General features: G+C 54.7%; 1 protein-coding gene across 2 annotated transcripts in view; it reads right to left on the bottom strand.

Moving 5' to 3' along the window:
* Positions 1-6,672: 6,672 nt before the first annotated feature.
* The window catches only part of SGSM2 (small G protein signaling modulator 2), a 37,471-nt gene continuing 21,868 nt past the window's right edge, over positions 6,673-22,275 (bottom strand). Inside the window, exons 11-24 of one of the 2 annotated variants that reach the window (XM_068976042.1) lie at positions 22,050-22,176; positions 20,362-20,496; positions 15,359-15,512; positions 14,542-14,606; positions 14,291-14,436; positions 13,701-13,829; positions 13,289-13,471; positions 10,904-11,281; positions 10,570-10,694; positions 10,077-10,159; positions 9,824-9,933; positions 9,118-9,214; positions 8,403-8,570; positions 6,673-8,187 (exon numbers count right to left, since the gene is read on the bottom strand). In XM_068976042.1, coding sequence (XP_068832143.1) covers positions 8,099-8,187; positions 8,403-8,570; positions 9,118-9,214; positions 9,824-9,933; positions 10,077-10,159; positions 10,570-10,694; positions 10,904-11,281; positions 13,289-13,471; positions 13,701-13,829; positions 14,291-14,436; positions 14,542-14,606; positions 15,359-15,512; positions 20,362-20,496; positions 22,050-22,176 — 1,989 coding nt within the window. In that variant the 3' untranslated portion in view covers positions 6,673-8,098. The remainder of the gene's footprint in view (positions 8,188-8,402; positions 8,571-9,117; positions 9,215-9,823; positions 9,934-10,076; positions 10,160-10,569; positions 10,695-10,903; positions 11,282-13,288; positions 13,472-13,700; positions 13,830-14,290; positions 14,437-14,541; positions 14,607-15,358; positions 15,513-20,361; positions 20,497-22,049; positions 22,177-22,275) is intronic. The other variant, XM_068976043.1, reaches the window with a different exon arrangement.

The raw sequence follows: 22,275 nt of genomic DNA, 5'->3' as shown, positions 1-22,275 counted from the left end.
GCCCGAGAGGGCAGCCGCCACCCAGCCCTTCCTTGGGCCTCTCCCCTCTGAGCGCTGTGGGGACCACATCTGTCCTCACCCCATGGGACCGCCTGCCCCTCCCCTCCCTAGCCCTTCCAGCCTGGGGGACGCGCATGTGTGCACGCACACACACACACACACACACACACACACACATCTTACCTCTCATGCGTGTTTTACTTTTTGATGTTCAGAGTGGCTCACTGGCTGGGAGTCTTTACCTCGGGGAGAGCGGGAGGTTGGTTCCTAGGGGGGCCAAAAAAGGGCAGGGAATTCCTGGAGGGGAAGTAGGGGGCCACCATAACCCCTGCCCTCTCTAGGATGAGCTTCTCCCCATCCCAGAGTCCCACCCCCACCCCCCCATCCCCACGAAGAGGTGGCCCTTGTTTACAGTGAGGACTCGGTCACTGTGTCTCCGTTTCCTAAAATATAAATTGTAGCGACCCCAGACTGTAGAGATTTTTATGTGTTTGGATACATCTGCTGTGTGGGAAAAAAACAAAAAACTACAAAACCCCTAATTTTGTACATATTGTATTTTTACTATGGAACTGTATTCTAGTGGCTGTTCATGCTCCAAGACATTAGGAATTGAGACATGAATACTATCCATGTAATAAGCACTTGCCTGGAATAAAATATAAAATTGAAATAAACCTGCACTGAAACCCGAGACGGAGCTGCCACCTGCAGCATCTGGGTCGTTCTGTTGCAAAAGGAGGCAGAGACCTTGAGGGAAAGAGCCCCAGCAAGAAGCGGCGGCATCTTTTTCCCGTTGTGGGGCTGGGATCTGGTAGATTCCAGGCTGGTGGGTTTTGCAAAGACAAGGGACCTTCCAGTTCTGATCCCTTGGGCTCCATTTCCAACAGGCTCTGAGAACTGCAGCACTGGTCTTCCTCATACTTGTGTAGCACTTTATACTTCCTCAAACCATTTTTCACAAACACTATCTTGTTTCATCTCTTAACAGCTCAGTGAAGTAAACAGACCAACAGCTAGCAGATAAGGAAACAGGTTTGAGGGTGGCTGAGTGACTTGTTAAGGTCACATGACCAGCCAGGGCCTGTCTGGAGCAGCAGTCTGATGTCAGTTGGTACAGAGCTGTCCCCAAGCACGTGCCACCCTGCCCCTGGGCCTGTCCCTGTCCTGGAGCTGGGGAATCCCAAGCTCCAGAAAGTTCCAGCACAAAAGCTGGAGGGTCTGTGCACAGGAGGGCCTGATGGCTTCCTGAGAGGGGGCTGCATTCTTGGGGTTGTATTTAGAACAGGTCTTGGGGGAGGCGGTGTGTGTGCGCGATCTATAAGGCTGTCCTTATAGGGTAAGGAACAAGAGGAGGAAGTAGGTCAGGGGTCAAAGAGCCATGTTCTAAGCTGGGCCTTGAAGACCTTTGACCCTATAACATCTTTTCTCCCCGGTGTAGAAGAAGTCAGCCATTTGGCCAGCCAGCAGGTGGGGAGGTAAGGGAGAGTAAGGTCAGGGAGCAGTCAGCTGGGCCAAGCCGTAGGCCAGCCATGTCTGCTCTCCTTAAAACCACAGCCCAGGGAACTGACTCCGCTTCTCTTCCTGGGGTGGGTTTGTGTGAGGTGTGTGGGGGCGTTATCTTGGGGAAGGGCCTGGTGGCCATCAATCACCTGAGGTCCCCTTCTCTGAAGACCTAATCTCAGGAAAGGCCAGGCCCAGTGTCCCTCCCCACTGCTTAACAAGCCTGCCTGCTCATTTCATTTGTGAAACGTTGGTTCCCTCTGGTGGTAGCTTCAGGAAGTGTTCGGTCACTTGCACTTTAGGGAAGGCCCAGGGTTCAGTTCAGTTCGGTTCGGTTCAGTCGCTCAGTCGTGTCCGACTCTTTGCCACCCCATGAATTGCAGCACGCCAGGCCTCCCTGTCCATCACCAACTCCTGGAGTTCACTCAGACTCATGTCCATCGAATCGGTGATGCCATCCAGCCATCTCATTCTCTGTCATCCCCTTCTCCTCCTGCCCCCAATCCCTCCCAGCATCAGAGTCTTTTCCAATGAGTCAACTCTTTGCATGAGGTGGCCAAAGTACTGGAGCTTCAGCTTTAGCATCATTCTTTCCAAAGAAATCCCAGGGCTGATCTCCTTCAGAATGGACTAGTTGGATCTCCTTGCAGTCCAAGGGACTCTCAAGAGTCTTCTCCAACACCACAGTTCAAATGCATCAATTTTTTGGCGCTCAGCCTTCTTCACAGTCCAACTCTTATATCCATACATGACCACAGGAAAAACCATAGCCTTGACTAGACGGACCTTAGCAAAGTAATGTCTCTGCTTTTGAATATGCTATCTAGGTTGGTTATAACTTTCCTTCCAAGGAGTAAGCGTCTTTTAATTTCATGGCTGCAGTCACCATCTGCAGTGATTTTGGAGCCCCCCAAAAAATAAAGTCTGACACTGTTTCCACTGTTTCCCCATCTATTTCCCATGAAGTGATGGGACCGGATGCCGTGATCTTCGTTTTCTGAATGTTGAGCTTTAACCCAACTTCTTCACTCTCCTCTTTCACTTTCATCAAGAGGCTTTTTAGCTCCTCTTCACTTTCTGCCATAAGGGTGGTGTCATCTGCATATCTGAGGTTATTGATATTTCTCCTGGCAATCTTGATTCCAGCTTGTTTCTTCCAGTCCAGCATTTCTCATGATGTACTCTCCATAGAAGTTAAAGAAGCACGGTGACAATATACAGCCTTGATGTACTCCTTTTCCTATTTGAAACCAGTCTGTTGTTCCATGTCCGGTAATCCTAACACACCTCAGTGTCAGATGCTGTGCCCAGCACTCGGGTCAGAGATGAAGACTCTGCCCCTGGCAGTGATGACCAGTGTCCTCAGGGCTCGAGTACCCTGCTCACGTTTCCTGCTCCCCCCTCCCCACACCCAGCCCTCAGCTGACCCATCGTTTTGGCTGTGGGGTTCCTTCTGGCCCTAAAAGCCCAGCCAGGGGTCTGGGAATGGAACAGAGAAGGGGTGGGAGTGTGTGAAGGAACCAACCACTTCCAGGCTAGCTCTCAGGGGTCTTTGGTGAGCTTTCAGGTGGTGTCAACAGCAGAGGGAATTTTTTCTTCTTTATTTTTAGAGGAGTTATCTACAATGCTGTGTTTCTAGTATACAGAAAAGCAATTCAGATGTATATAGATATATATATACACACACACACTTCATATTCTTTTTCATTATGATTTATTACAGGAGATTGACTATAGTTCTCTATTTTATATATAGAGAGAATTTGTATCTACTAATCCCAAACTAGTTTGCCCATCCCCCATGCCCTTTCCCCTTTGGTAACTTAGTTTGGCATCTGTGAGTCTGTCTTGGTTTTGCACATCAGTTCATTTGTATAATGTTTTAAGCTCCGTGTATAAGTGGTAGCATATGCTATTCATCTTTCTCTGACCTCAATTAGTGTGATAGTCTCTGGGTAACTCCATGCTGCTGCAAACGGCATTATTTTCTGTGGCTGAGCAGCACTCCATCGTGTATGCGCACGACATCTTCTTTATCCACTCATCTGTCGATGGACCTTTAGGTTGCTTCTGTGTCTTGGCTGTTGTGAATAGCGCTGCTGGGAACATAGGGGTGCCTGTATCTTTTCAATTAGAGGTTTTCCTGGATATGTGCCCAGAAGTGAGATTGCTGGATCATATGGCGACTCCACTTTTAGTTTTTTGAGGAATCTGGATACTGTTTTACATAGTGGCAGCACTATGTAAAATTATGGTTGCATTCTCACCAACAGTGTAGGAGAGTTCCCCTTTCTCCATACTCTCTCCAACATATTATTTGTAGACTTTTTTTTTTAAAAATTATTTTTTTGGCTGTGCGTCACTGCTACATGCAGGCTTTGTCTAGTTGCAGAGAGCAAGGGCTACTCTACATTGCAAGTGTTCTGTAGTTGGTACTCGTGGGCTTAGTTGCTCCTCAGGAATGCAGGATCTTCCCAGGCCAGGAACTGACCCCATGTCCCCTGAATTGGCCAGTGGATTCCTAACTCCTGGACCACCAGGGAAGTCCTTTTTGTAGACTTTTTGATGATGACCATTCTGCCCAGTGGGAGGTCTCACTGCAGTTTTGATTAGCTTTTCTTTGATAATTAATGATGTTAAGTATCTTTTCATGTGCCTATTGGCCATCTGTATGTCTCGTTGGAGAAATGTCTATTTAGGTCTTTCGCCCCTTTTTCAGTTGGGTTGGCTTTTTTTGTTTTTTTTTTTTTACTTGTGTGAGCTGTTGTATATTTTGTAGATTAAGCTCTTACTCATTGCATCATTTGCAGATATTTTCATTTTTTTATAGTTTCCTTTGCTGTATAAATGCTTATAAGTTTGATTAAGTCCTATTTGTTGATTTTGCTTTTATTTCTATTGCCTTGGGAGACTGACCTAAGAAAACATTGGTATGATTTGTGTCAGAGAATATTTTGCTTATGGTTTCTTATAGGAGTTTTATGGTGTCATGTCTTATATTTAAGTCTTTAAGCCATCTGGAGTTTATTTTTGTGTAAAGTGTGAGGGAGTGTTCTAACTTCTTTGATTCACATGCGCTGTCTTGCTTTCCCAAAATCACTTGCTGAAGAAACAAGTGGTTTTCTCCATTCTCTTGCTTCCTTTATTGAAGATTAATTGACCGTAGGTGTGTGGGTTTATTTCTGGGTTCTCTGTTCTGTTCCATTGATCTACATATCTGTTTTTGTGCCAATACCAGGCTATTTTGATTTATTGTAGCTTTGTAGTCTGACGTCTGTAGTCTGAAATCTGGGAGGGCAATGCCTCCAGCTCTGTTCTTTTTTTCTCATTGCTTTGGCAATGCTGGAATTGCTTTGGCAATTCTGGGTTATGGATCCATATAAATTTTAGGATTATTTATCCTAGTTCTGTGAAAAATGTCCTGGGACACTTGATAGCGAGTCCCATTAAACCTATAGATTGCTTTGGCTAGTATGGCCATTTTAACAATATTAATTCTTCCAATCCACGAACGTGGCGTATCTTTCCATTTCTTTGACCCATCTTCAGTTTCCTTAATCAGTGTTTTATAGTTCTCAGCATATAAGTCTTCCACCTCTGGTAAGATTTATTCCTAAGTTTTTTTTTTTTTTTTGGATGCAATTTTAAGAGGATTTTTTTTCCTGGTATTTCATTGTTAGTGTAAAGAAATGCAACAGCTTTCTGTGTGTTAATCTTGTGCTCTGCTACCTTGCTGAATGTATCAGGAATTTTTGTGTGGAGTCTTTAGGATTCTCTCTATATAGTTACGATGTTATCTGCATATAATGACACTTTTACCTCTTCCTTTCCCATGTGGATATGTTTTAAATTTCTTCTGATTGCTGTGGCCAGGACTTCCAATACTCTGTTGAATAGAACAGGTGAGAGTGGGCATCCTTCTTCCAGATTTTAGTGGGAAAGCTTTCAGCTTTTCACCATTGAGTATTATATTTGCTATGGCTTAGTCAAAAATAGCTTTTATTATGTTGAGATATATTCCCTCTATGGGCTTCGCTGGTGGCTCAGCTGGGAAAGAATCAGCCTGCAATGCGGGAGACCTGGGTTCAATCCCTAGGTTGCGAAGATCCCCTGGAGGAGGGCATGGCAACCCACTCCAGTATTCTTGCTTGGAGAATCACTATGGATGGAGGAGTCTGGCAGGCTGCAGTCCATGGGATCACAGAGTCAGACGCGACTGAGTGAGTATGGCCCATACATTCCCTCTATACCCACATTGGCAAGAGTGTTTACCTGAATAGATGTTATAGCAAGGGGGATTCTGATCACTCCAGGCTACACGGTCAGCTTGGCAGTGGGGAATGGTTCCCTTGAGGGGCTTATTTATAAGGTCCTGGTCGCAGAGTTACTGGTGTCAGCTCGTTTCTTTACCTAGACAACGCTGAGTGACTTGACAGCAGGCCCTAATCCCCAGAAAGCTAGTGTCCTCTACACCAGATGATGTGCTGGTGACTGCAGCCCGATATCCAGAACTACGGGTGATAGGCCGGCCCCTGAGATGGTGGCAGACAGACAGGAAGCTGCTGCTTAGCCCAGCTCTTTCCATCCATCACTGCATTTGGCCTCTCCTGCCACTACCTTCCTCCCCACTCCCGCGTGAAGCAGGCATCTGGAAGACAGTGCTCAGTGGGCAGGAGGAGCCAAGGCCAGAGGGGCAGGTCCCTTCCCATTGGCTAGAGGGGCTGGGAGGTCTTGTAGATTCCCAGTTGAGCTCCAGCTCATCTGTAGCCAGTCAGGAGGGCGGGCAGGGACTCACATGCATCCAGAGGCTGGAGAGGCCATTGGTCAGGACTGCTGGCTCTGGGGTGAGGGTTCCCCCAAGGGTTCTCTCCAGGTAATTAAGAGTCTGGCTCTCACCTTCAACCACTCCACCACCAGGGTCCCTCACTTCTGGAAATCCTGGTTCTCTTTTATTCACCATCCTGGCCTTGTGGAGCAGGTCCTCTTTAGCGTTCAGTCGTGGAGCTTGCAGAATTCCCCAGCACACACAGTCACTCACTGCCCAGTGCCAGCCCACAAATAGCCACCAGAGCCTCAAGCATTGCCAAATGCTGTGTTTATTGGTCTGTTACACTGAAGAGTATAGTTTCTGAGCCAAAAAACATACACACTCTGCTCCTCACAAAACCAGAGTCACTAAGGCAGGCACACAACGGCCACCATGCTTGGTGGAGGCCAAGGACTCACGGACGACGGATGGGCAATGGGGCAGGCTGCCCCTAAACAGGCTGTGCAGTGCCCGGGGCTGGGGTGACTGTGTGGGATGCAGAGGGGTTGCTGGGCTCTTTCCCATGTTTCTCAAATGCAGGAAGTCTCCAGACCTCAGTGATCGCTGGGCAGGCCCAGCCCCTGTGGCAGAGCAGCCTCCTGGCCCCAGAACAAGGACCATCCTGCATGTACTGACGAGGGGGGCACTGGGGATGATGAAGCAAGCGGTATGACTAGGCCTGCCTGGGGTCAGGAGCTGGGGCCCCCCCTAGCACCTCTGTGAGTGAGGCTCCTCCAAGGGGGTTCCTGGGTCTCTAGCATTCTTGGCATCCTGAGAAGCATGTGGAAGGAAGAGCGAGCCTTGCTTCTTGCCAAGAACAGGCTGGGGAGATCCAAGCACCCTCCCCTCCACCTCAGGGACTCAGCAGATGCAGGGGACAGATGGTGGGCTGCCTGGGGCTCCAGAGCCTGTTCCTGAGAGGAGGCCGTGAAAGGATCGCCTCCTTAAAAGAATCACCCTGGGGTTCCTATGCAGGTGCTTCTGCCACATTCCAGGTCGTTCTGCTGGCGAAAGCATCACTCACACACAGTTCAGGAATGCATCTAACGCACGAAGCAGGAGCAGGGTGCTGAGTGACACTGTACAAATACACGTGGGTGCACTGTGCAGGCTCACGGGGGTGGCGTGGGGGGGGATGGTGCGCGGGGTCACCTCGGGTGGCCAGAGGCAGTGGCAGTGCAGCTAAGGTGGGCCGTTCCCACCAGGGCCCATGTTGGGCTGTCCCGCAGTCTCAGGGGAGGCCTGGGATGCAGCCCAGGACACTCCTGCATCCAGGACACACACCCAAACTGGCAGATGTTCCGCCTGCCCCTGTTGGGGCTGGTGTGTGCACAGGCACTGGGCCTGCAGAGGGACGCTCAGAAGAGATACAGCCCAGGGTCCCCTCAACCCACCCAGCTGGGGCGCAGGCAACCACAGCCCTAACTCTACAGGGCCCCAGTGAGGCCACGGGGAGCTGTCCAGGCTCAGTAGGCCAGTGGCAGTGGGGCTGTCCCCAGGAATTTTGGAGGGGAGTAGAGTAGGTGTCCCCCAAGGCAGTCAGTCCCTGAGGCTGACGCCTCCCTTCCCAGCCCTGACCTCAGGGCCTTCTGGCCCTTGCATCGCCCTGCGGGGCCGGCACTGCCCGGAGTCGGATCCCAGGCTCACAAGCACTTTGTTAGAACACAGTGAGGCAGGCTCGGGGGCTGGGGTCTGGGGCAGTCTTGGCTGCACCGCCCCTGCACCTCGCTGTGTGGGGCCCCTGACGGGGAGCCCAGGCTCTGGCGGGGCTGCCTCCTGGCCGCGGCCTCACTTGTTCTCTATGAGCGTCTGCACCTTGTGGACTAGGTCCCGGGCAATCCTCAGGATCTCCTGGGCGTCGTGATGCTCGGCCCGCTCTGGGGGAGACACGGATAGCTGAAGGCGGGTGGGGGCTGCAGTCTGGGAGGAGCCCGGGGTCCGCCCACCCGGCTGTATTTCCATCTGGACTCCTGACATTCCCTTACGGGCCGGGCCAGTATTCCTAAGACACCCCTTACCCTGCCCAGGCTGGGAGTGGAAGCGCCACTCAATAGCCGTGCTGGGGCAGCCGGCACCGCTGAGTGGCTCCTACCGTTGAAGAACTTGATGATGTCGGTGAAGTCCATGTTGTTGTCGCGGATGATCTCTCGGTAGGCCTCCACCAGGGCCAGGGCGATGAACAGGACAAAGTGCTCCGAGGAGATGTGGCGGGCTGCCCAGATCACCTCCCATACAGCGAACACATCCTCGTACGGCAGCTCTGGGGATGGCGAGGGGGCTGTGATGGCCTCGCCGCCACGGGTCGCCTCATGCCAAGACAGAGCTCCAGGGCCCTGGTCCCGGGATCGGTCCACCGTGGGAACAGGTGAAGAGGGCGGTTCCCAGGCAAGGCCCCGCCCTTCCTCTTATAGGTACCGAGCGCTACCCAATCGCGCCACTGGAGCTGGGTAAGCCCCGCCCACCTTCGTGTAGTTCCTGCCCGGAGTCGCACCCGACTCCGGGACCCTGACCTTCCGCGGAGGCCACGTCACACTAGAGTAGCTCTACTGCTATAGACCTTGGTGCTCAGGAAGACTTGTTTTGAAAACAGTTCTGAAAACCATTGCCTTTGGGTGACTTTTCAACCCCAGTTGCACTGTGGATTGACCTGACGGCTTTTAAAGTCACCACACTTAGTTAAGTCCGGGGCTAGTTGAGGCCCAGTGCTCCTTGGAGGGGTTCTACACTGCGGTGTGGGTTGAGAACCAGTGACCCTGGGGAGGTCCCACTGCCCCGACCCCAGGCCCGCCCTCCAGCCCGTCTCTTACCTCTCTTAAAATCCAGCAGGAACCAGCGGTAACAGAAGTAGAAGTGGGTGTAGTCTCCATTCTGATGCATGAGTTCAAACAGCTCTGAGTCCAGGATCTGGTTTAAATGGAGAAAGGGCGCTAGACTGAATGGGTGCAGGCGCTTTCCCCAGCGCCCTGTACTCCCGACCCCCAGGGCCCTCGGGTGCCCCCCAGGCAGCTGCATCTGCCCCTCCTGTCTCCCTCCCAGGGCAGGGCTGCACCGTGCGGCCCCACCCATCTCTCTGGGATGTCCTCTCTGGAATGATGCCATTTTCTGGGTGATTTCATCATTGACCACACTACTCCCCAGAACGTTCACAAGCATAAGCATTCATATGCCAACATTCCTCTTTGACTGGTAAGGTTGAAAATGATGGGGTTTGGGGTTTTTATTTTTACTTATTTTTTAGTTCTACCAGTTTATTGCTACAGCCCATCTCCCTCCACCCTCATGCACACATGCTCAGTCATGTAACCCCATGGACTGCAGCCCTCCAGGCTCCTCTGTCCATGGACTTTTCCAGGCAAGAATACTGGAGTGCATTGCCATTTCCTTCTCCTGGTTTTTATTTTTTAATGAAAGAAACTAAGCTTATACATAAAACACATTTTGGGAGCACTCCCGTGGGTAATGAACAAGCCCAGCACTGCCCCATCACTCGCCCCCGCTCGCTGCAGACCTCACCTGGATAAGTGAGCGCATGTTAGCAAAGTGGGCGTCCATGGCACCCCCATTGGGGAAGTTCTGGCTCATCCTCTTCATGAGGTGGCTGAAACAGCTGTAGGCCAGCTGGTCTGTGGGGGAGGTGGGTGTGAGGCTGGCAGGGAGGGGGGCAGAGCTGGCTCACATCCCCCCAATCCATGCAGACCACACCATCCCCCTGTTCCTTTCCCCAGCTTGGATCGGCCCAGGCCCAATCCCACTAGCCCTGCCTCACCATTGTCCAGGACGACCAGGAGAGGTGCCAGCAGGTCGCACATGCCCTGCACGTAGCCCACGTCCAGATGCTCCCACACGTAGCTGAAACACCAGGGAGTCTCTGTGGCTATGCACTGTCCTCCCCTCCCCACAGGGACTCCTGGGGAGACGACCCCTAGACCAGTCAGCTACCCAGAGGTCAGCCTTTCCTCCACCCTGAAGCACTGGAGTGCTATACTGAACCATCCATAGCCACTGTTCTCAAGGTGCTCGGGTAGAATGGACAAGCCATCACCACCCCCAACGTGTTGGTGGGGACCAGCTGCGGCTTCCTGGAGAAGCATGGCTAAAGCTGAGATTTGAAAGGCCTCAAGAATGACAGGAGGGGGGACACACAGACATAGGGAGCCGGTCATGAGACGGGGACAGGGCAGGGGAGCAGGGCGCTGCCGGACCTAATGTTGCACGGAGCAGGGTCCCCGCCTCCCGCCCAGCCCGGCCCCCAGTGGCACCTGCACATGACGTCTCGGAGCCGCTCGAGGTTGGGGGGTGTGAAGTACCAGTAGTTGCGGTCACATCGCTGCACGTCCTTGTCTATGCGATGCAGGTTTAAGGCCACGGTGTCCAGTAATTCTATCTGGAAGAGTGGAGGGCCCTCAGGGGTGAGTCAGGGGCCAACGGTGATGCCCGAATAAAGGAACACAGAGAAGGCAGGGAGCCAAGGGCCTCGGAGCACTGAGTCCTGTGGGCCTGCTGAGGGAGGGGCTCGGTGCCCATCTCCAGGACGGTCCAGCCCACCCCACCGTCCGCCCCGGGGTCCCCAGTTCCTGGGGAACGAGCACATACAGCGTAGGCAGCGGCGCACACGGCCGCGAGCTCCTCCCCGGCCTCCAGCTCGCCGGCCTGCAAGGCCTTCTCCTGGCCAGGTTCTTGGGGCTCGGAGACCTGGGCTTTGGGGACCATCCCGGCGGAGCCTTCCTCCCCAGCACCGTCCTCCTCCTCAAAGCCCATCTGGCCCTCGTCTATGCTCGACTGGATGCCCGAGGTCACGGAGTAGTTGCGGGAGGAAGGCAGGCCCGAGTCTGGAGAGTCGAACTCCACTGACTGCTGCCCCACCATGGCTGTGCCCGTGGGCCCAGCCTCCGCCCCCGGCTCAGCCTCTGGTGTGGGGTCTTCAGGGCCCGGGGGCCCTGGAGGTTCCAGGTCATCCACAGAGATGAACACCTGTTGGAGAGGGGGGCGTGAAGACAGCGGGGCTCATGCCTGCCCTCCAGCACCACCCTCAGCTCAGCCTCTCTTCCAGGCTCAGAACCAAGAGGGACACAGAATTCTCCTCACATCCCCACCCCCACTCTATGGCTCCCTAGCACCCTTCCCAGGGGGGTGCCAAGCAACCCCCCAAAGCCCCGACCCAGCTGACCAGGCTCTGGGAAAACATGAAAATGCTGTCTCCAGCCCCATCTGGCCTCACGTTGGTGAGAAAAAGTGTGAAGGGAAGAAGAGGGATGGAGGCCTGGACACTCGATGGCCAGTGTGAGTAAGTGATCCTCTACAAACACAGACGTCGTGGGCTGCCTCGGGCCGGGACAGCTTCCACAGTGTCGTGGTGTGGCCTCTGGAGCAGCCCAGGGACCTGGCAGACTGGAGGTGTTAGGAAAAACAAGTTCTTCTTTGTTTTCAGGACTGAGCGTGCAGTAGTAGAAAGTGAAAGTGAAGTCGCTCAGTCATGTCGGACTCTTTGCTACCCCATGGACTGTAGCCCACCAGACTCCTCTGTCCGTGGGATTTTCCAGGCAAGAATGCTGGAGTGGGTTGCCATTGTCTTCTCCAGGGGATGTTCCCAATGCAGGGATCGAACCCAGGTTTCCCGCACTGCGGGCAGATGCTTTAACCTCTGTGCCACCAGGGAAGCAGTAGTAGCAGGAAACCTCTCTAGCAAGTACCTCATCAGTTAGACTAGCTGAGGATAAGCTGAGGAGAAGGAAGAAGGAAAAAGAGACACGTTCTACTGATTGGGAATGGTCCACACACTCCCACAGACGAGTCACAAGGAAAAGAAGAGACATATGTGGACAGTTTTGTCTCCTTTTTCTATTTGGATTATGGAGGGAAGGGATGCTTAAAAGGAGTTTTCACTTTGGGCAAGAAGTACAAAGTGCTGCTGGGTTAGTGCCTGAGAGAAAGGCTACTTGTGTCCACAAGCTAAGCAGCTGGGGCCCTGGTTCAAACTTGGAGTTTAACAAAACCCAAAGCAGACAGAGAATCTGTTCACAAACATGGGATTCAGACAAAGACCGTGGAAAGGAGAGGATGCCTTGGCAGTTATATTTAAGTCTTGCTCCAACTTGAGTTTTTGGTTAGTAGGAGTTAAGGAACAAGAATATACATTATCTAAAGAGGCAGTCTTTAAGAAAAAAAAAAAGTTAATAAAAGAATGTCCTGAAAACTGAAACTTTTCAGTTCTAGTTGGGCCCAGCAGCCATAGATTGGGATTTGATGTTCATCTAAAAGTCAGGGGGGGATGTGGGAAGAACCACACAGGCTCTGCACTGGCTTCTCATGGCCAACTCTATGAGATGGGTCTGCTCCAAGTACACACACCCCCCCAGTCTCAGCTCTAGGAGAAGCCTCTATAATCAGAGGAGCTGAGAGGGGCCGCCGAGCCCCAGAGATGGGCGGAGAAGTGTCACTAGTGGACTTAGGGCTGGAACCCAGGGAGGCCCACTCCTAGCCTTGGGGTCTCTCTACAAAGAGGGAAAAGTGTTGAAGTATTAGTGGCTAAGTCATGTCTGACTCTTTGCAACCCCATGGACTACAGCCCGCCAGGTTTCTCTGTCCATGGAATTCTCCAGGCAAGAATACTGGAGTGGGTTGCCATTTCCTTCTCCAAGGGATCACACCTGGATCTCCTGTATTGCAAACAGACTCTTCACTGTCTGAGCCACCAGGGAAGCCCCAGAGAAGGAGGGCCTCCCTAATCTCCCATAAATCCACCCTCCTCTGCTAGTCTATTAGGACAGAACACAGTGCGCCATGTCATTTATTCCTGCAACAAGCCAGAGGAGTGGGCAGCAGGGGGACCGTCATCCCATCTTTCAGTGGAAGGAAGCGAGTACACGGACACGTGGAGGCGTGCTCCAGGGCCCCGCTGCCCCACTAGCACGAGCACCAGAGGTCAGGCCTGCAGTGCTGGCCGCCCCGCCCCCGGCCCTCAGGTCCCGTCGGGCTCACGTCATTGCTGATGGTGGAGTCTCGGTGGACAAGGCGCTGCACGTGGCTGTCGATGCTGCTGCCCGAGGAGAACTTGGTGAGCGTGGCCGGGTGAGCCTCCCGCTCCCGCTGCCTCACCGCCACCTCACAGGCCTTCCACTCCGCCAACACCCGCTGGTACCTCGCTGCCACCACTGTGTCCACCTGTGCTCAGACCACAGCATGACCATTGTGGGGAGGGGCGCACCGGGCCCCCTTTGGTGGCCGTCCTCCCAGGACAGCCAGAGACTCGGGCCGGGCCCGGGGGTGAGGATGGTGGGCCCACTCTGCCCTGTTTCTTTCAGGCTGGGAAGAGACCAAGGTTTCTGAGGCGCCCCCCTCCCCGGGTTCCCCTGGCCTGGCTCCCCGCCTGTGCCCCCGTCCTCCCCCTCACCCGCTCCATCTCCTTCTTGCTCATGCCAAACTTGTAGTGGCCAAGCAGGAACGGCCAGACGTCCTGGCGGATCTCATGCTCCACGCCTCCGTAGTAGACCTGCCGCAGCAGCTCCAGCTCCTTGTAGTTCTGAGGGACCCAGGGAGGCAAGACTGTGTGGGCCAGCCAGGCGACCCCACGCCCTGGAGAGCCGGGGCCAGGGATGGTTTGGACAGCTCTGGGACCATCACATCCCGGCACCGCACCCCCTAGGCCATAGCTGGACAAAGATCTACTTCAACCCCTCCAGGGCAGGAAAGGAGCCTGGAGAGATGCAGAGGCGCTCCCCAGGGCGGTGGAGTCACACAGAAGCAGAGAGGACTCCCGGTCTGATCTTTTTCCCGTGGAGACCACAGGCCTGGTTGTACGAGACTCCACCATGACCCCCGTACTCCAAGGCCATCCGTCCTGGCCTGTCCCCTCCGAGCCTGCACCACGTTTCACGCGAACGCCCGTTTGGTCTGTGAAAGCCACTCACAGAGCACGGTGGTCAGCTCTCACTGCAGCCTCCTGCCCAGCCACCCCAGAGCCTGGTACCCCAGAGTGCGCACCTTTTCGTCCTTTTGATACTTGCTCCACACGTCCTTGGTGAGGCCCCCCGAGGCCCCCGGGGGCCGGGCGGGCGGGATGATGTTGTGATGCACCAGTGCTGACAGGTGGGTGCGCACCGTGGACAGGTGGCGGCAGTAGGCCAGCCCTGCAGAGGGTGGAGGGGGAGCCGGGAGGCTGTGACCCTGTGTCCCCGGTGCCCGCCCCCACCCTCGCCCCCTCCCCTGGCGGCCCCACCTCACCCCACACTCACAGCCGTAGAAGGCCCGGGACACGATCTGCCTCTTCATGCTCTCACACAGCAGCCTGAGGGGCAACCTGTGGGATCAGCCTGACTCAGGGCTGCTCCTCTGGCGGGAGGAGTGAGAAGGGAGGATCTTCGGGCTCAGGGGGCAGTTGAGGGGCTTGGGTGGTGCAGGGAGCAGGATCTACAGCCCGGGAACATGTCAAGGGCTCCCTGGCTTTGCCAACTACTCTGGGTAGAGCTGCTGGGGGCCCAGCCTGGTCCCCAACCACCCCAGGGATCTTGGCCAGCTAACTTTGCATTAGTACATCTTGGTGTCCTCGTGTATAAATGGAGAGAGCCATCTGAGGGTCAACAGGTGTAACAGGGTTAGGATGAAGTCAGTGAAAGCATCAAGGGTGGGCACATGTCCCTCTCACAAATGCCATGCACACACTGTTCCTGGTAACACAGCAAATGCCCAGACACCTGCTGAAGCATCCTCAGACGTCAGCCTGAAGGCGGGATCCAGGTCCAACCTGGGAAGAGGAGCTCCAGATACCGAGCACCCGCCCGGTGCCAGGCACAGCTCTGGGCACTCATGTGCACTGTATACCTCACTCAGTGCTCATAGGCACCTTAGGGAACAGGGGGTATTATCAGCATTTCACAGATGAGGACACTGAGGCTCAGAAACATAGGAGCTCAGAGAGACTCAGTGACTTGGCAGAGCAACGTGGGGAACAAAAGTGAAATTAAAACCCAGGTACGTTCAACTCAAGACCATGTCAGGCAAGTGACACGGGCCCAGACCTACACATGCACTCGGGCACACAGGCCCACTCACCGGTCAGGTACACAGCTGCAGTGGCTGGGGGGCGCGTAGGGGGAGCTGCTGGTGGAGCAGGAGAGGCAGGAGGAGCCCTGGCTGCACAGGGGCTGTAGGTGCCAGGCTGGCAGGCTGGGCCCAAAGCCCTGCATCTCGATCATGTCGCCAGCATCTGAGGGCGGGAAGGGGGCCATGGTCAGGGCCTGGCCGGTCTCCTCCCCCAAGCACCCTGCAGCATGCCCACCTCTGTGCCCAGAGCTGCAGCATGAAGTCGCCCTTTGGTGGAAAACCACAGGGGTGGTGCCTGCCTGGCCCAGGGTCCAGAGCCCAGGGATGGAGGTGGTGGAGAGAGAGAGAGGGTGCCTGACTCTTCCCACCTGGGCTTTCTGAGCGTGATACGGTACTTTCACTGATTCATGGATGACTGTGCCTATCCTCTCGGTTGTACTATGAGCGATGGGATAGACACTTGTTTTTCTAGAGGGAGGAGAAAGAAAGGGAAGGAACAAGAAAATGCTGCCAGCTGGCTTGGCCTGCCAGGATTCAGCCTGGTCCTCTTAAGCAAACTCTTGGATTTGCAGGAAGATGCCTGGAACACTGTGATCTCTGAACATTCCCATGCCAGGAGTCTCCACTGATCAAAGTCCCTGAAGGACCCCTGAGCCACCAGTCCAGGTCCACAGACCTCATCCCTCTGAGGGTTCTAGACCTGGTGGCCAGTGGCTAAGGAGGAGCAGTGTGCCCTGCCTGGGCAGGTGCCCCTGCTGCCAGCTCAGCAGTGGGCGAGTTCTCTGTCCCTGCCCAGCCTGACTGCCATCGGCGCAGTGGCCTCCTGCAAACACATAGGTGAGCTGGCAGGAAGGGCAAAGCTCCCACACAGTTCCGCTACCCAGAAGAACGTGCTGCAGAAGACAGCTCCTTGCACATGTTTCCACCACCGCAGACCAAGCCTCCTCAGCCAGCCCAGCTAGTCTGAATCAGAACTCAAGAACTTTGAGAGCTTCAAGGGCCCATGTGGGGCAGGCACTGTTCATGGTGGGTGGGTCGGGGGGTGGGGACTCTGACGGTCCGGTGAGCCACAAAGATGAAGCAGAGTCATGAGGGCAGAAAGTGAAAGGACCAGGAAAAGACGCCGGGGGGAGGGAAAGGACCGAGAAGCCTGAAGAAGACAAGGAAAGAGAGAGAGGAAGAGTGCTGTGTGTGTGTGTGTGTGTGATAAAGAGACTTTGTTCAAGCAGTAGTTTCTTTCTGCACATTCAGCCTGGGCCCTGGGCTGCTGTGAGTCTGGGGAAGACTCCAGCTCTGGGCGTGCTGTGGCGAGCAGGAGTAAGCTGACCCCCTCCAGTCCCCTCAGAGGCGGCCCTGTCTGGGCCCCGGGGACTCTCTTTTCAGATCCATAGCTGGGATTTTTTGATATCTGGCCCTTCAGCTCCACCCGGAGGCAAATTAAGGGAACACACTGGGTGTGTGTGTGGGGGCTGCGGCTCTGGGAGGGAGGGGTGCAAGCCATGCCTGAGATTCTGGGAAGAAGGAGGAGGGGACAAGTGCAGGTGGGATGGGGCAGGAGCCCAGATCAGGCCCCTGTGGCAGGCAGGCAGGAGAGACGCCCGTTAGTGAGGGGAGGCAGGGGAGGGTGGCAGAGGGCCCAGCCAGGTAGGCAGCAGGCAGCAGCAGGTGGGCAGGCAGGGTGTGGGGGTGTGCCAGGTGTAGAAGGTGGGCACACAGGAAAACGAGCTCATGCCCAGAAAGCAGGGCCCAACCAAGGCAAGTGTCCTGGGTCAATGCTCTTCACCTTAATTCTCCAGGAAGGAGCTGAGCCAGCCAGCATTGAACACTGCATCTCTGAATTAACCCAGTGCAGACAGCCGGAGCTCTGGAGTGACTGGGCAAGGGGCAGCAGGCTAGACGGGGAGGGTCTGCTGGGCCAGCTTTGACTCTGACTCTCTCCTCTGAGCATGAGGAAAGTTTGAAGCGAAACAATTAGGGTGGTTGAACCCCACAGCCCCTAAGATTCCGAGTGAAAGGTGCCTGGCCTGGAGCAGAATTAGAGTGAACAGCATCTCTGCTCAGTGGGGAGGCAGCTGGGGGAGGAGGGGGGGAAGGAGGGGGAGGGAGGGGAGGGTCTGGACCCCCGCCACTTGATTCACATGCACAAGTCAAGCATGTCGCAGGCCTGGAAAGCAACGGCTGGCAGAATGGACTCAACAGTGTTGTCATTATGGACTGGAGTGGAGGTGGGGCTCCCATGCCATCCCCCAGCCACCCGATGACACTGCTCGCACACCACCTCCTTCTCAAGGGCTGGGGTCGGGGGCTATACACTGGGTTGGCCGGACCCCTGAATTCCCCAGGAGGATGCTCAGACAAGCCCCCTTGCCCCTGGGCCCTCTGAGTTTCTCTGACCCTGGAGGCCTCAGTTCTCAGAGCATCTAAGGATGGCTTCCTCATCTCCACGACCACCAAACAGGGGCTCTACTGGGACACCCCCAGCCTTCAGCCTGACTACCGTTTGTGGGGTGGGAAGGGGCTCCCTAACTCTCCTCACTAGCCTTCCTACACTGCTCCAAGTCAGCTAACCTGGAAATGAGCATCAGCACCAAGCACAGGTCTGCAAGGAAAGTCCAAGTGGCAGGCCCAGTGCAGGCGACCAATGTGGGGAGTGAGGGTCTCCCAGTTCCTACCAGCTGGCCTGGAGGGGGTCCCACTGGAGGGCTGGCAGAGGGGGCAGGCACAAGGGCAGGGACCTGGTAGGTAAGAGGACAGCCAGGGGCTGGGCTGAGGGTGTGCCAGGCGTGTTCTAGGCCATGGACTGGGTTGCCCGTTACAGGTGTGGCGGCCAAGCTCAGGAACTGGATTCTTTGGTAGAATTTTGTATAATGAGAGTGTCGCATATTCCTGAATACCCTCTGTGAAACTGGAAGTGAAAGTCGCTCAGTCATGTCCGACTCTTTGCAACCCCACGGACTAAACAGTCCATGGAATTCTCTAGGCCAGAACACTGGAGTGGGTAGCCTTTCCCTTCTCCAGGAGATCCTCCCAACCCAGGTACTGAACTCACATCTCTCGCATTGCGGGTGGATTCTGTACCAGCTGAGCCACAAGGGAAGCCCAAGAATACTGGTGTGGGTAGCCTATCCCTTTTCCAGCGGATCTTCCTGACCCAGGAATTGAACCGGTGTCTCCTGGATTGCAGGCGGACTCTTTACCAACTGAGCTATGAGGGAAGCCTCACATTCCCTGTGTAGGGGCAGGGAAAGGGGAGAAGGAATTACTCTGTGGCTGGGGGGCGAGATCAGTTAGGAGTTTGGGATTAACATATATTACTATAGGTAAAATAGATAAACAAGGACCTACAGTATAACACAGGGGACTACAGTCAATATTACAATAACCAAGAATGAAAACTAATCTGAAAGAGAATATATATACAAAACTGAATCACTTTGCTGTGTACCTGAAAGTAACACAACATTGTAAATCGTTTAAAAAATAAAAACAAATAAATAAAAAGAATGGTAGGGAATTGTTCAAGTGCATACAGGGAGGCATAGCAAACCGGAAGATATTTTTGTAACAATCTGCCTCACAAACTGTGTGTGTGTGTGTGTGTGTGCGTGTGTATTTCATAGAAATCTATTGACCTCAAAGCTCTGGCTATGTTGTCTGCAGGTGAGTGTGACCGTGAATAGCAATCAAGCCCCCTGCAGTGGGGCAACAGAATCAAAGGGTTCCGTGTCTGCATTAAGGTCTGATGGAATAGAGACGGGCTGACTTTCATCCTGGACAATGGATTGTCTCAAGTTTCTTTTCCTACTTGTTGTATAAACCCCACCCTCATCTCCTAAAATGTTGGCGCTTATATATTTAATTGGTCATTCTTAGAGAACAGAAAGGGCTTCCCAAGCAGAGCTAGCGGTAAAGAACCCGCCTGCCAATGAAGGAGACATGAATCTCGGGTTCAATCCCTGAGTCAGGAAGATCCCTTGGAGGAGGGCATAGCAACTCACTCTAGTGTTCTTGCCTGGGGAATCCCCATGGACAGAGGAGCCTGGCGGGCTATGGTCGGACATGACTAAAGTGACTTACTTAGCACACGTGCGGAGTATAGAAAAGAGATAGAGATGAAGATTTTTCCACTAGCTCCTATATGGACACAATATATATTTTTAATGAAAAAATAGAAGAAAGAAGTGAATCTGCGGCATGGGAATGCTTCCTCTCAGATCTGAGAAAGGGGACCTCAGCCCTGCAGAACCGTGACCTGGGCCTCGCTGGTCCCCCAGCCAGTGCCTCTCCACCAGTCAAGCTCTGTCCCAAGAGGACTGGTGGCCAGAGAAGCTGTGGGCACTGCCCTGTCATTCCCAGTAAAGGGGTCTTTGTAACCCTGCACTCAGGTCCCTGAGGGCGGGAACACCAGCTGTGTGATATCTTTGGCACAGATATTTCTAGATTTCATGCTAAAGTGCTAGCTGGGTCAACTGAGCCCTGGGTCTCTTTCCATGGTGGCCCCAACCCCTTCCCTGACCACAGGTGACTCCTGTCCCCATGAGCTGTCCAGCCCCTAGCCCTGCCAAGGAGGGGCCTGCTCTTCCGTCCTGTTCACGTTCAGTCGGGAGGCAGAGGCACTGGCCTGTCTTTCCAGACAGTGGGAGAGAGAGAAAGACACCGTCTTGGGTTTAGCAGCATGATCCACCCCCGGAGCAGGAACAGGGCTCAGAGAGCCATTCATTCCCAGGAAGGAACCAGATAATCAGACTTCCTACCAGGGAATCTCTAATCTCTTCCCTCTCGGGTGGGAAGCCTCCCCTCACAGGTTCGATGGGGAACCCAGAGCTGGCTGCTCTTGGTCCTGTCCCTCTGGCTTGCGCCTCCTTCCACCCTCCCTGATCTGCCTCCTGGGTGCAAGTCCTGTAATGCCAACACTGCCATCTGAGCCCCTGCAGTGGGTGGCACATGGGCCCAGGGGGTTGGGGCGGGGCGGGAGGAAGGGGTGGATCAGGGAGATGGGAAGGGATAAAAACCTTTCATCGGATTGGGAGCTGTGAGGTTCCGCGAGCAGATCATTGAGAGCATCGCGTGTAGTTTATCCTCCTCTTCCTCATCATCGTCCACCGAGGCCGCGCGGCTGGCCGCTAGGTGGTGGTAGTTAATAGTGACTGCTCAAAGAGAACAGCAGAGACGCAGAGGCGTGAGGACCCTGGTCCCAGGGCAGGAGGGTCCAGACTCCCTCCTTACAGAGTCTGGGGTCGCCTTGAGCCTGCAGGGTGTGGAAGAGGGGACCGGAGAGCCTTTTGATGAATTACTGGGTAAAGGATGGAAGAAAGTGAGGGCCGGGAGGCAGCTACAGAGCTCACTCTTGAAGGATGCCCTCTCTAGGAAGAACAGAAGCGAGAACTGATGGGGGCGGTCGGGGTAGTGAAAGACAGGGGCTCCCCGGCCCTGCACGGCCGAGGCCGGGCATGAGTGTTGGCAGATGGATCTCTGTCTTTCTTCAGCTCGTGTTGTGGCCAGGCTGAACCACATCTGAATGTCACCCTAAAATCCCCCTCTTCAGACTGAAAATCCAACCTTCCCAGGCCTTTCCGGAGCTGCTCTCGGAGAGCCCGAGTCAAGAGTCACCCCGCTGGGCTTCTGTTCCTTGAGGTGACCGCAGCTGGGAAATGACAAGCCTTGAAGAGGGCAAGTGGAAGCTGCAACAGCTGAGCCGAGCAAGAGCCCGAGATTAAGTGCCAGGCCGGCAGACACGGCTGGCCAAAGCTGCGTCTCCTCCTCGGCAGGCAAACCTGGGAGCGGAGGGGCCCCACACCTCCTGCCCTCCACACTGGTCGGGAACTCACGCTGTGGCTGTGTGTTTGCAGTCTGTATAGCCTGTCCACTAATACAGAGACCACTGGTCAACCACTTGTTGGTATGAGTTAGCGCATCTTGGAAGCAGGTGGTCTGGCTGGCAAATACGTGCTCTGGGCTGGCACATTCCCTGACCTTGCCCCCAAGCTCAGCGAGTCTAGCTGGGAGAAACCCGTGGGCAGTGCCCAGTGCTCATGTGTCGGTGATGCTCACTGCGGTGCTCTGACCAGAAAGGGAGCTCAGGGGTTGGTAGATGCTGGTGGATCAGCCCCCTGGGGCCCAAAGGGGTTACGTCCGGGTGGGACAATAACCCACGAGAACAAAGCCGGCTTTCAACTCCCGGCTTCCAGAGGCCCCTTGTAGCTCCAAACCTCACCCTAGATGCCCCTGATTGCCACTATTGCCTCCGCATCAGTGGCAGGTTGGGGGAGAGGCCTGGCTAGAGCAGAGTCAGAGAACAGTTTGCACCCACAAACCACCCATAAGGCAGCGCTGACCCAGCACCCAGGCTTCCCTATGGCGGTCAGGTGGCAGGCTGAGGCGAAACGGAGAGCTCCCCACCTTCTATTTCTAGTCTCATCACATTTTTTCCCCTGGGGCAGGGCATGAAAAGATGGCCAAAATACTGAGCAGTGACTTCTGAGCCAAGAGACCTGGGGTTACCAACTGAGAAGACAGCTAGATAGACAAGAGGCTACTTCTCAGAGGGATGATTTGTTGGGGGACAGGTCCCGCGCGAGGCTGAGCGACAACCTGCCTGGGTCACCCCGGCCCTGCCAGGCCCTGCTGGCTGCCCCCCACCCTGGCCCCAGGTGATGCTGCACCCCCCACCTTCCTCCTGAGCGAGGCTTGAGACACTCACTGTGCTCATGTCTGTGGCCAGGGTAGATGATCCGGAACACGTAGTCGGTTGCTCGCCCCGTGCTCACGTCCTCCGCGTCCACGGACCGCAGGCTGCTGCGCTTCCGTAGCCTGGGGAACACCTTCCCCTGTAGGGGTCGGGTGGGGTGGGGTGGGTGGTCAGTCTGCCTTGGGTGGGGTCTGATGCAGGAGACCCCTAGGCTGGTGCAAAGAGCTCCATGTGGGGA

This window comes from Capricornis sumatraensis, chromosome 8, assembly GCF_032405125.1.
Source record: "Capricornis sumatraensis isolate serow.1 chromosome 8, serow.2, whole genome shotgun sequence".
In the NCBI taxonomy this organism is placed as follows: domain Eukaryota; kingdom Metazoa; phylum Chordata; class Mammalia; order Artiodactyla; family Bovidae; genus Capricornis; species Capricornis sumatraensis.
Note: the sequence above shows the minus strand (reverse complement) of the source record. Positions and strands in the feature narration are given on the sequence as shown.